This window comes from Raphanus sativus, chromosome 7 (assembly GCF_000801105.2).
Source record: "Raphanus sativus cultivar WK10039 chromosome 7, ASM80110v3, whole genome shotgun sequence".
Classification (NCBI taxonomy): domain Eukaryota; kingdom Viridiplantae; phylum Streptophyta; class Magnoliopsida; order Brassicales; family Brassicaceae; genus Raphanus; species Raphanus sativus.
Genome location: NC_079517.1, coordinates 14341387 through 14354204, shown reverse-complemented (window position 1 = coordinate 14354204; position 12818 = coordinate 14341387). Strand labels below are relative to the sequence as shown.

The 12818-nt window shown below is 36.4% G+C and overlaps 2 protein-coding genes across 3 annotated transcripts; one reads left to right on the top strand and one right to left on the bottom strand.

Moving 5' to 3' along the window:
* The first annotated feature begins 306 nt into the window (after positions 1–306).
* LOC108817543 (serine/threonine-protein kinase SRK2C) lies at positions 307–2501 on the top strand. Of its 2 annotated transcripts, XM_018590261.2 has the most exons (7): positions 307–516; positions 609–795; positions 894–968; positions 1067–1168; positions 1287–1340; positions 1462–1851; positions 2099–2501. In XM_018590261.2, exons 2-7 carry the CDS (start codon positions 676–678, stop codon positions 2384–2386), a joined length of 1029 nt encoding a protein of 342 aa, XP_018445763.1. In that variant the 5' UTR covers positions 307–516; positions 609–675; the 3' UTR covers positions 2387–2501. The 2 variants fall into 2 exon arrangements, with proteins under 2 accessions (XP_018445763.1, XP_056847246.1); XM_056991266.1 differs by having other exon boundaries at positions 307–795.
* Positions 2502–3118: 617 nt separating this feature from the next.
* Positions 3119–12818, bottom strand: LOC108817542 (uncharacterized). Its single transcript, XM_056991267.1, has 7 exons — positions 12744–12818; positions 12206–12595; positions 11076–11199; positions 10556–10670; positions 10106–10136; positions 9561–9855; positions 3119–3504 (listed from the first exon to the last, which is right to left on the bottom strand). The coding sequence occupies exons 2-7, from the start codon at positions 12389–12391 to the stop codon at positions 3410–3412; spliced, it is 846 nt and encodes a 281-aa protein (XP_056847247.1). The 5' UTR covers positions 12392–12595; positions 12744–12818; the 3' UTR covers positions 3119–3409.

The following is a 12818-nucleotide window of genomic DNA, read 5'->3' as shown; positions in this document are numbered from 1 at the left end:
CGGATTCGCCTTTTTGAGTTTTTTAAATCCCTCAAACGCCATTAGGCCACCACCACCGGTTTAATTTGCCGGCAAACTTCCCTCCAAGTAGTTCATTCATAATAATTATTTTCTCTTTTAACTGGTGTTTGATATTTTACGTGAACAAAAATAAATTACACATAAAAGAATTTTTAGGGCAGGAATAGTAGTTGGCAATTTAAACATTCCACCACATTTAACACGTGGCAAATTCTCCATCGATCCTTACTCACATAAACATACAAACAAACAAAGTCAAAAGCAGTGACTCTATTCCAAAAGCTAAGCAGCTTCCCAAGAAGATCAAATCAAAAAATGTGTGATCAATCTTTAATCGCTTTGCATTATTATCACATCATTTCCTAAAATTCCGGTGACATACTTCCAAAAGTTTGTTCCTTTTTGATTAAGTAATCTCTTTCAAGATGTCTCTCCTCCAATTAATTTAGTTGGTTCTTCAGCTTTTCTGAACAAGAACAGAGGAGCTTTGTCTCGGTTCCACTTCTCTCTCTAAGATTCTCTTATATATACACATATATATATACACGTGTGTTTGATTGCTTCCTCTCTGCCCTGTCCCTATAAAGTGATACTTTTCAGAGAAGAGAGCATAAACAGAAACAGAGAAGAAGCTTCGTTGTTGTGTTACAGAACATGGAGAGGTATGACATAGTGAAGGATATTGGATCTGGTAATTTCGGAGTAGCTAAGCTTGTTCGTGACAAAGTTTCTAAAGAGCTTTTCGCTATTAAGTTCATCGAGAGAGGCCATAAGGTACGTTAGCGCTCTCACTCACTCTCGTCCCACTCTCTATGTGATCTCAGGTTAAATAAGTATGATCTAATATGTTTATTTGTATGGATGTTATGAAGATTGATGAACATGTACAAAGAGAAATCATGAACCATAGGTCACTCAACCATCCCAACATAATAAGATTTAAGGAGGTATACACAACCATGTAATTTTTTTTCTTTCTTTTATTAATTTTACCTTACATTACTTCTTCATAATTAACAATTGTATTTTCTTGTTCTATAATAAGGTTCTGTTGACGGCAACACATTTGGCTATAGTAATGGAATATGCCGCCGGAGGAGAACTCTTTGAAAGAATCTGTAGTGCCGGAAGATTTGGCGAAGATGAGGTAACTCTTTTATTTATTTATTATGTTTTGATAAAAAAAAGTCAGTATGTAAATAAACCTTGTTTAACAAAAAAAAAGGAGCCTAATAAGGAAGTTTGTGTATAATCTATGGTTTCAGGCAAGGTTCTTCTTCCAGCAGCTGATATCAGGAGTTAGTTACTGTCATAGTCTTGTAAGAGAATCATTCCATTTAAATAAATAAAACATGTTTTCACATTTTGCTTTTCCTTTTTTGCAATGAAATTAAAATACTTTCTTCAATTTTTGTTTTCTTTTTAAATTGATGAAATAAGCAAATTTGCCATAGAGATCTAAAGCTAGAGAATACGCTATTAGATGGAAGTACCGCACCGCGTGTAAAGATTTGTGATTTTGGATACTCAAAGTCGGGAGTTCTTCACTCGCAACCAAAGACAACAGTAGGAACACCTGCTTACATTGCACCTGAAGTCCTTTCGAAAAGAGAATATGATGGCAAGATTGCTGATGTTTGGTCTTGTGGAGTCACTTTGTATGTCATGCTCGTTGGTGCTTACCCTTTTGAAGATCCTTCTGATCCTAAAGATTTCAGGAAGACCATCGGTCGGATCCTGAGGGCGCAGTACTCTATACCTGACTATGTCCGAGTTTCTGATCTATGCAAACATCTTCTCTCTCGAATATTCCTGGCCAACCCTGAAAAGGTAGATAATATATACTATCTTGATTCTCTGTTTTAACTGCATAGTCGGTTATATGCATAGCTAAGTGAAATATTGACATGGGACCTTCAAAATTTCAACGGTTAATAACTTAATATATATACTTAGGCTCCGACTTATATTAAAAATTATTAAATTCTTAAAAATTTGTAATTAGTAATGGTCCCCAATATTTCAGGATATGATGGTTTTAAGCTTTGATTCAAACTAATATTTGATTGGTGGACAGAGAATAACTATGGAGGAGATCAAGAATCATTCTTGGTTTCTCAAGAATTTGCCGGTTGATATGTCGGAAGGATCATCGAGAAGTAATGACCCGTCTCAATCAGAGGAAGAGATAGTGTGGATCATTGAGGAAGCTCGTAAAGTGATCACTGGAGCTTCTGGACTCTCCGGTGCTGGTGGCTCTGGTGATAGCGGTAGTGGTGCTATGGGAAGTAGCATGGATCTTGATGATTTGGATGTGGATTATGACGATGATATCGACACTGGTGATTTCGTTTGCACTTTATGACCATTTATAATTATTCTCAATACTAAAGGAGATTGCATGTTCATGAACTTTGCACAAACGCGATTGTAATGATCTATATAGCTTTGATTATTTTAAACGCAGTGGTTGAATGTTATGTTGATGTGTTTGATTCTCAGTGCATTTGGCTTAAATATGGGTTTAAGAACTTCATGGACTTAAATCTTTGTATTTTTTATTTGCCTTCTAGGTCTCAATGTCACGAAAATGTCTACTATCTGAGTTTTGAATGAAAGTTAACTGGAATATTACAAAAATAATCACAATTTTAGAAGATATACCTGCACGTTGATCAAAAAAAAGGAAGAGGATATACCTGCAATAAATATACATACAATTTTGAGAGGATTCTAACTTCACTTCAAATTTGATACTAGTTTTCAAATTTATCTTTAATTTTTTCATAAATACATTAAATTTATTATAAAAACGAAATTAATTATCATAAATAATTTATAAATGTCTAAGAATTATTAATAAAAGTTTATAAATTCAAATTGACTCTCTAAATACTAAACCTTAAAAAATAACCACTAAATCTTAAATTCAAAATTTATGGTATTTTTGATTAAATGTATTTTTCAAAAATAGTTTCCAACTTAGTGTATTTCAATCAATTTATCTACAATTTTTATTTTCTACTTGAATTATATATGTTGAAACTTAAAAAAAAAAAAAACTAGAAGCAAAAATATATAGGAGAAGCACTGAAGCAGGAGTACGAATCATATATCATAAAGTTGAAATTATTAGAATAAAAATAACGAATAAGAAGAATTTGAAGAACTCTGGATTTTCATATAGATTCCGTCAGAAGGAAAAAAAACAGAGAAAACCTATGACAAGAGTTATAAAGACACTTTTGGCAGTCTTGGGTGGTTTTCTTGGCGCTCAAGTCATATCTCTGGAGAAATAAATGAATTAGCTCTTTCCTTTTCCTTTCTTTTTTGAATCTCTTAAGAGAGACAAATGTGAAGATTGTAAAAATTGGGAAAATGAAAAAGATCAAGAAGAAGTTGGTTTTCTGTTGTTGCTGGATGTACTTTCAGGTGCAGTTGTTGCTTCAACTTCTGCTGACACTTGTTGGGCTGCTTCAGATTCTGCAGAAGACCAAAAATAATACCATAAACCAGATACTAATTGCAATTTAGCCTGATTTATACTCCCTCCGTTTCATATTATTTGTCGTTCTAAGTCTTTGCACACAGATTAAGAAAACATTTAATTTTACATATTTCCAAAATAAAAATACTATTACCAATACACATCAACCAATATAAAAATAGAATAGATAATATTTTCAATAAATTTTGCATTGAAAACCGAAAACGACACTTATTTTAAAACAAAAATTTTGCTATAGAACGACATATAATTTGAAACGGAGGGAGTATGAATCTTAAGCAAAGTATTATTCAATTTTCTGTAAAAAAAATTAATCATTAAATTGAAAAAGATGACAAAAAAAAAACAATTGAACCAGATACTAATTGCAATTTAGCCTGATTTATATGAATCTTAAGCAAAGTATTATTCAATTTTCTGTTAAAAAAAATTAATCCTTAAATTGAAAAAGGTGACAAAAAAAACAATTGAAACGACCACTATTCGTTTTAGACACAATCCACACAAACACACACACACACTGTATAAGACATATATGTGTGTGGAGAGATATTGTCAGTGTGTGGTGGCTTCACTGGCATGGCGACCAAATTGACAACAGATGGAGAAAAGACTCATATACCAATGTTGTGAAAATAGACAGTTCATTCCACATGGATCCTTCATTCACTGTTCTTCTCCAATCATTCATATGAGATTTAGGAAAGTGTATCTTGTATTAACATAGAAACAGAGTATATATACAAGTGGTGGTCATAACGGACGTACTAAAGATAACTACTAATATAAAGTACATCATTATCTCTAAAATATATGTCATTATTTCTATACCCCCCCCGCGGTGAAAGATTTTGAATCCCCAACTTGTGAAGTAAGTAAGTGAAAGTAGAAGAAGGCAAAGCCTTAGTCAACATGTCCGCCGGTTGTTCTTTAGTAGAAATATGCTCTGTAGTAATCAACTTGGCCTCGACAGCATCGCGTACTTGATGACAATCTCGTTCGACATGTTTCGTCCTCTCATGAAAAACAGGGTTTGCAGCTATATAGATTGCAGATTTACTATCACAGTATAAACTCATCGGCTCATCATGAACAATACCGAAGAAATTAATTATTTGCTTGACCCACTTTAACTCACGCAAAGCATATGCCATAGACCTGTATTCAGCTTCAGCTGAAGACGCAGAGACAACATCCTGCTTCTTTGTTTTCCAAGTGACTGGCGAGCTTCCAAGGAGCACAATGTAGGCACTCAAAGAACGTCGAGACAGAGTGCAGGAACCCCAATCAGCATCGCAATAGGCGGTGACATGAAGATCAGTATCAGAGCGCAGTAGAATGCCCTGAGAAGGAGAACCCTTAAGATACTTAACCACTCTCATCGCAGCATCCATGTGAACCTGCAGTGGATTCTGCATAAAGTGAGACAAGATATGCACTGTGTAACACAGTTCAGGGCGAGTAAAAGTAAGGTAGATGAGCCTCCTAACAAGTCTTCGGTGCTTTTGTGGTTCAGTGATATACGGACCAACCGAGCGAGTGAGGTTATGGTTAAGCTCAATAGTAGTAGCAGAAGGACGGCAACCAAGGAGCCCACATTCAGCGACTATGTCAAGCGCATACTTGCGCTGAGAAAGGAAGATACCTTCACTGTTGCGAGCCACTTCAATGCCTAGAAAGTACTTCAGTTTGCCAAGATCTTTCATATGAAAGTATTCACCAAGATAGTTCTTGAACTTCTGGAGAGTAGAAATATCATTACTGGTGATGATAAAATCATCAACATATACCAGAATGTGTAGATGAATCTTCTCACGAATGAGAGCGAAGTGAGAGTAGTCAGACTTGTTTTGTAAGAAACCATAAGTCTTTAAGGCAGTACTAAGCTTAGAGAACCAACACCGAAGAGCCTGTTTGAGCCCATAGATTGATTTGCGAAGACGAGCCACTCTAGTAGGATCAGAACCGCGAAAGCCCTGTGGGAGACACATGTAAACCTCCTCTTGAAGATCTCCATGTAGAAAAGCATTGTGAACATCCATTTGATGAATCTCCCACTTCCTGGCAGCAGCAACCCGAAGTAGTATACGCACAGTAGAAGGTTTTGCAACCGGAGCAAAAGTATCCTTGTAATCAATACCCTCTCTTTGTCGGTTACCACAAGCAACGAGACGAGATTTGCGTCTGGAAATTTTCCCATTCGCATGAAACTTGTATTTGTAAACCCACCGGCAATCGAGAATTTTCTTTCCTGGTGGTAAGGTAGTGACATCCCAAGTTCCATTCTGGACGTGAGCATCATGTTCTTCAACCATAGAATCACGCCACTCTTCATCTTCCACAGCTTCTTGATACGACCGAGGTTCAACCAGAGTAGTAATATTGGCCAAGAAAGCTGCATGACTCGCAGAGAAGGTTACTTTGGATAAGTAATTAGCAATAGGATACAAAGTGTTACCTGGAACCGCAGACGAGAGACCTTGATCAGAGCTAGTTGGAGCGAGAGAGAGATGTGTATTAGTAAAAGCAGCAGCATTAGTAACGTAGTTCTTGAGCAAGACCGAAGGCTGTCGTTGACGAAGTCCTCTACCGAGAACGACAGGAAGACCAGGACTAGTAGGCTCAGAGATCATAGGTGTTATAGGAGGAGATGACCGTGGAGAACCAGACACAGGTGGAGACAAGTCATCATCAATAGGAGTAGAAATAGACTCTGCAACTGTATCAGGAACGACTGCAGGTGGAGGCGAAGTAAGTGTAGAAGCAGGAACATGAGTAGTAGTGGTGGTAGGGGTAGAAGAAGTAGTAGTGGTGGGAGAGGGTAGAAGCCAATCATCGAGAGCAACATCTTGTAAGGGTAGAGGAGGTGACACATGTTCTTCGATAGTAAAACCGGGAAACTGATCCTCAACAAAGATGACATCTCGACAAGTGAAGAATTCAGAGGTAGAGGGATCAAAGACGTTCCAGGCTTTATTACCGTAAGGGTAGCCAACAAAGATGCATTTGCGGCTTCTATCACCAAACTTATCCTTCGTACGAGGTTGACGTTGTGCAAAGCATAGACAACCAAAGACACGAAGAGACTCATATTTAGGAGGTTTGCCGTAGATTATTTCATAGGGACATTTGCCACCAAGTAATCGTGTAGGAGTTCTATTTATGAGATGTGCAGCAGTGAGAATGCTCTGCCCCCAGAACATGACTGGAAGTCTTGCTTGAAAGAGACAAGCGCGCGCGACGTTTAAGATATGTCGATGTTTCCTTTCAACTCGCGCATTTTGTTGAGGTGTGGCGACACAAGACGTCTGATGTTGTATACCTTCATGGCGAAAGTAAGTTTTAAGAGGAGAGAATTATGTGCCGTTATCTGTACGAAATGTCTTGACTGTTTTATCAAATTGACGAACACTCATTGCACAAAAGTTCTGAATCAGACGTGGATCCTCTGATTTTTCTAGCATGAGATGAATCCATACGGCTCTAGAAAAGTCATCAACAATCGTAAGAAAGTAAACTGAGCCACAAGAAGCTGGAGTTCGGTAAGGCCCCCAAACATCACAGTGAATTAATGCAAAAGGTTCCTCTGCTTTATTAAAACTTTCTTTAAAAACATCTCTAGTCTGTTTAGCACGAAAACAAATCTCACACGGACTAGCGTGTTCAAAATCAAACTGAAAACTATCTAAAGCCGGTAATGAAGATAACACTTGATAGGAAGGGTGACCCAATCTTCTATGCCAAAGAACCGAAGAAGACAACTGAGCTTTTGAAGTCCGATTAGCAGTAGCCACTGTGACACCCGTGAAGTAATACACACCCTCTCGCTCTTCACCTGCTCCAATCAGGGTCCTCGTAAAACGGTCATGTAAAACATACAAAGTGTCAGTAAAGATTGCAATACATCCTGTCTGTTTGAGAAGTTTCGAAACAGAAATCAAGGTGCAATTAAAATCAGGCACATAAAGCACATCAAGTAAAAAATGATCTTTGCTTATTTGTAAAGTGCCCGATTGTGTAGCACGAGATGCCCGTCCGTTTGGAAACAGAACTGCTGATGGGTTAATATCGTGGACATCACGAAGGAGACTAATATCACCAGTCATGTGATGTGAAGCCCATGTATCAATAATAACATCAGATAATTTTGTTTTACCGGACATACGATCAGAGGAGAGCTGGGTCTGTTGTTGCTGAAGAAGGTTGATCAGTGAAGCAATCTGATCGGAAGAAGCTGCAGTGTTGCCAGAGACACCACGAGTAGAGTTAGATCGACCACGTCCACGACTGGAGTTGGGAGCTCCACGACCACCGCGACCTCTCGCATTAGTGTCGGAGGTACGTTGTTGCTGCTCATTATACCAGTCTGGGTAGCCATGAAGTAGGAAACATTCAGAAGCCTCATGTCCTTTGCGATTGCAGTGAGTGCAAAATCTGTTTGGATCACGACTTCGAGGAGGAGTAGTAGTAGTAGCAGCCGAGAAAGCAGAGGAGTTGGGCTCTATTTTAGCCGAGAAACCCACAATGTCTTGCTTCAACTCAGTAGATCGAGACGAATGAAGTAGTTGCTCAGCTCGTATAACACGAGAGTAGACTGAGTTCAGATCAGGAAGAGGTTCTTCATCAATTATTTGAGATCGAATGGCGCTAAAACGGGAGTCATCTAGTCCAAACAAGAATTTGTGAAGTTTAGCTTCTTCTTTCTCCCGGTCTATAGTTGCAGAGGCCGCACATGAACATGTTTGCGAGGTCTGAAAGTTTTGCAGTTCTTCCTAGAGCTTTGAAAGCCTACCATAATATTTTAAGACAGTCTCTCCATCTTGTTTGCAATTGGTAATGTCGTCCTGTAGAAGATGTTTCCGAACTGCGTTCTTCACGGAGAAGCGTCTCTTGAGAGACTCCCACAACAAGTATGCATCAGGAACATGACTAACCGTGGAGCGTACGGTAGGGTCAATGGAGGTGCGCATCCAACCAACAATCATAGAGTTCACTGCTGTCCACAGAGAGAGATCTGGATTCGTAGTAGGTTTAACAATAGAGCCATCAAGAAAACCAATCTTCTGTTTGGCTTGAAGAGAGTTCCAAAACTCTGTAGCCCACTCAGAATAATTGTCGCCACGAAGAATAACAGCTGTGATCAGAACACCCGGATTATCAGAAGGATGAAGTTTGTAAGGAGTAATAACGGTAGAAGCAGATGAAGTTTGATTCTCAGGTGGAAGAGAACCAGTAACATCAGAGGTAGCAGAAGAAGAGGTAGAAGCCATGATTCAATCACGAGTAGAAAAAAAAATTGTATGCGGAAGCGTTTAGAAAAAAAAATTGGTTCAGAGATCGTTTAAGTCTGATATCATATGAGATTTAGGAAAGTGTATCTTGTATTAACATAGAAACAGAGTATATATACAAGTGGTGGTCATAACCGACGTACTAAAGATAACTACTAATATAAAGTACATCATTATCTCTAAAATATATGTCATTATCTCTATAATTCACCTCCTTTTCTTTTCTATTTCTTCACCTATTTGGTCGAAACCCATACCCCTATTTTTTTTTACTTAATAGAGTGCTTAATTGATTTGTTTCTTTGTAAGTTTGGAACAACATTGAAATCAATGTACGTGCATGAATGATCAAAAAGATTTTCACTAATTTTAAAACGAATTTGTGAATGATTTGACCCATTTCGATTACTCATTAGATTGGACCACATCTTAGTTCAGATTTAGGCTTTTTAAAAACGTACTCTCGAGATGACTACACTGTACCCATGTCAGTTATCAAGTTAGACTAAATCTTAATTCAAAATTCGGTTTCTAACACGTAAATGACTCTTCCTAACCTATTTCAAATGACATTTTTTTCTATTGACAAGCGGTGACAACAAACATATTTAATTTACTAGGTCAGCAATCAATATATTTATCACTTTTAAGAATTCTTGTGAAAATTTTATCATCGTCTTTTCACTTTAAATGTAGGATTGATAGCAGGTAAAAATAGTAAAAAGAAGGTAAATACGCACCTTCGGAAGAAGAAAGTAATCCTTGGAGAGGAGGTGAAAAAGATGAACTGGATGGGTAAACGAGGAAAGAAGGAGAAGTAAACCGTTGATGCTGTTGTTGTTGAGGGTTGTGCGGTTGAGGAAGATGAGGATGATGGTGTTGGTATGGCACTCTAGGAGTTTGAAGAGAATAGTCGTAATAGTAAGGAGAAGGCATTATGGTTGCTGCAGATGGTGATGTTGCTCCTCCTCCATATAGTTGTTGCTGCTGTTGATAATAGTACTGTGCTTGTTGCAACTGTATGTTGTACAGTGCCTGTAGCATGCGTATATAATATGATCATCCTCATATGTGTTACAACAAACATGCATGTGCTAATGTTTTTAATGCATTATGTAAGTGGTCGACATGTGCAGCATACATTGTACGTAAAATCCCATTATTAACTTCGTATCTTGCATTTCAAGATTAAACTCGATTTTGTTTTATGTTTATGTTGGGTATGTCAGTGTATATATGTGCGTCTGTATCATAAGAATGTAGGGGGAGAGAAAGAGAAACTGACTGGGTGGTATTGATCAGGGTTATAGGTGTACCTGAAAAACGAAGAATTCAATGTCCCTTAATTTATAACAAATATTCGGAAAATTACTTGTTAAATATTGTATTTGAAACATTATTATATAAAGTGTCCCTTATATAAAACACTTTCTAATTTGTATCTTCTTTTAGTCTTACCCTCTTGCACGTTAAGGGTTTATCAACTCCTAGGGGACTTTCTTTTTATATTTCGATATAATGCAGGCTTTAATATCTCTATATATTCATGTTATGATATTTACAGCCTGACAACAAGTGGCTCCAGGGACGCATTAAATTGTCTCCTACCATTTTAATCGCAACGGACCATCATCTCCGTATCTATGCAAAACATTTATAGTTCTCTCCTAGACTATGTACGTGAGGTTTTGAATCATTGGAGCCAGTTAATAAAGAAAAATATATACTAACTCACCCATAGGAAGGATACATGAGCTGGTGGGCAGCTGCAGCCGGTGGCAGCGGTGCAGCCATCCTCGTATAGGCTGATGGTCCTTCACTTTGGTACTGACTCGGACTTCTTGTTTGCCCTATAATGAAAGAGACACACAAAAATATCTGTTATGGAATTCACATTGGTACTCTAGTATTCAAAATTAGCATTTCTAAATTTCTATGATATTTTTTTTTGGAAGAATTATTTTTAACAAGAGTTTGTAGTCTATTAAAAAAAAAGATTGGTCCGTCACATTTTTTTTGTATATCTACACTACGCACATAACATCAATGAACAAACATCATTGAACAATGTACTTATTCTAATTATTTCAAAGGTTACAGCTAATATCGTTAACGTTACATGATAAAAGACGAACAACAAAAAGATAAACTATTCTCTTGATAACGTACCAAACAATATTAATAAGCAAAGATGAAAACAAAAATCATCAAATAAGAGATAATCATCAACAATAAAAATAGTTTGAAACACAAACCTCTAGGTGGAGATGGTCGAGGCCGTCCAAAAGAAGCAATATTACAATTGGCTTTTCTCCCGTCGATCAATGGATTAGGATCTGCCACGGCTATGGTGGCAGAATCAGCCTCCTGGAACGTCACCTAAGAGCATCTTCGATCCTATTCTATTTTCTAGTCCAAATATCATTTTGGAGTAAAATCATCTCCAACCCCACTCCATTTCCAACTCCAAAATGGAGTAATGGTTAGGGTTACTTTATTTATGGAGTAATCTTACACATTACTCTATTTTAGAGTTGAACTTTTTTATTTATGAAATAGTCCTTTAAATCTTTAATATTCTTATTTCTTACTTAAATAATATTTTAAAATGATATAACAACATGAAAATAAGTTATTTTATTATTTAATTATTTGACATAAAATGCATAACATAATTAAATAACAAAATAATATAAAATAAAAATAACATAAAATAAGTGATTTAAATGTTCGATTTCAAAAAAAATTTACTCGATTTAGGAATATCAAAGATAAAGAAACTCATTTTTCATTACGAAATGCATTAATCGATCATTTGTGAAAAAATATTCTAATGCTTATTATTGAACCAACTTATACATTATGTTTTATTCTATTTTTATGATTTTTGAACCTTTTAATAATAAATGTTTAATTTAAAAAAATTATATTTTAAAATATTTTTGCAAACATAAAATAGTTGGGGTTAATTAGTAAATTTTTATAAATATAAGATATTATTAACAATTATTAACTATTTTTGGAGTAAAAAATGGAGTAATACATTGGAGTAAAACATCACTCTATTTTAGAGTTGCGTCATTTTGAAGTAAAATTTGGAATAATACATTGGAGATACTCTAAATAACGATCGGAAAAATACCAAAATAAACCATTAATCAAATAGTGTGAGTAGACCAGGTTCGAAGGATAGACAAAGGAATCCGTCGCTTAAGACATCAGGATTTTATACGATAATTTTAATTATATGTAGTAGAACATTATACAAAATTTACATAAAGAACAAGAACACAAATTTTTATTTGAACATAAGATATTATGAAATTTTTAAAAATTTCATACCGACACTGAGTGTGAGTGTGAAGATTCAAGAAAAAGAACTTACGAAACCGTAGCCTTTAGATTTGCCGGTGTTCTTATCAGTTAAGATGACGGCTTCAAGAATCTCTCCGAACTGATCAAAGTAACGACGCATTTCTTCGGTGGGAGTTTCCCATGCTAATCCTCCAACGAACACTTTGGTGTAAGTCGTTTCTCCAAAAGGTGATCGGTAATAGCTCGTTTGATACATTTGCTTTATTAGAAGAAATAAACGAAAGAAGATTTGTGTGTACAAACTTAGCTTCTTTATTTTTCAAAAAAAAAAGAAAAAAAAACTTAGCTTCTTTACTTTCTTTATATCACCAAATGTTGTTTTGGTTGGGCAGAGAGAAGTGAGACCAATCAAAAGGTTGCAATTTGCACCCTTGAAACGATATCGTGTTTGACTCCGACTCTACACATACGAAGAGAGAGAATGAATAAGATAATAGTGATTGGGGGGTTTTGTGAGAGAGAGAGAGAGAGAGAGAGAGAGAGAGAGAGAGAGAGAGAGAGAGAGAGAGAGAGAGAGAGAGAGAGAGAGAGAGAGAGAGAGAGAGCACTTGAGTATATCTCCGCTGTCTAATTTGCCAGGTTTGAACATTATAGCTCCTCCACAACTATTCTTCTCTATAATC

What these genes read in the sequence shown, in the direction of transcription:
- LOC108817542 (XM_056991267.1), bottom strand. Translation starts at nt 12,391, where the DNA reads ATGTATCAAACGAGCTATTACCGATCACCTTTTGGAGAAACGACTTAC. An exon ending in AATCTAAAGGCTACGGTTTC is followed by an intron (nt 11,200 to 12,205) that starts GTAAGTTCTTTT and finishes AGATGCTCTTAG; the next exon opens with GTGACGTTCCAGGAGGCTGA. An exon ending in TCGACCATCTCCACCTAGAG is followed by an intron (nt 10,671 to 11,075) that starts GTTTGTGTTTCA and finishes CTTTCATTATAG; the next exon opens with GGCAAACAAGAAGTCCGAGT.
- LOC108817543 (XM_018590261.2), top strand. Translation starts at nt 676, where the DNA reads ATGGAGAGGTATGACATAGTGAAGGATATTGGATCTGGTAATTTCGGA. An exon ending in GAAGATTTGGCGAAGATGAG is followed by an intron (nt 1,169 to 1,286) that starts GTAACTCTTTTA and finishes CTATGGTTTCAG; the next exon opens with GCAAGGTTCTTCTTCCAGCA. An exon ending in TCCTGGCCAACCCTGAAAAG is followed by an intron (nt 1,852 to 2,098) that starts GTAGATAATATA and finishes ATTGGTGGACAG; the next exon opens with AGAATAACTATGGAGGAGAT.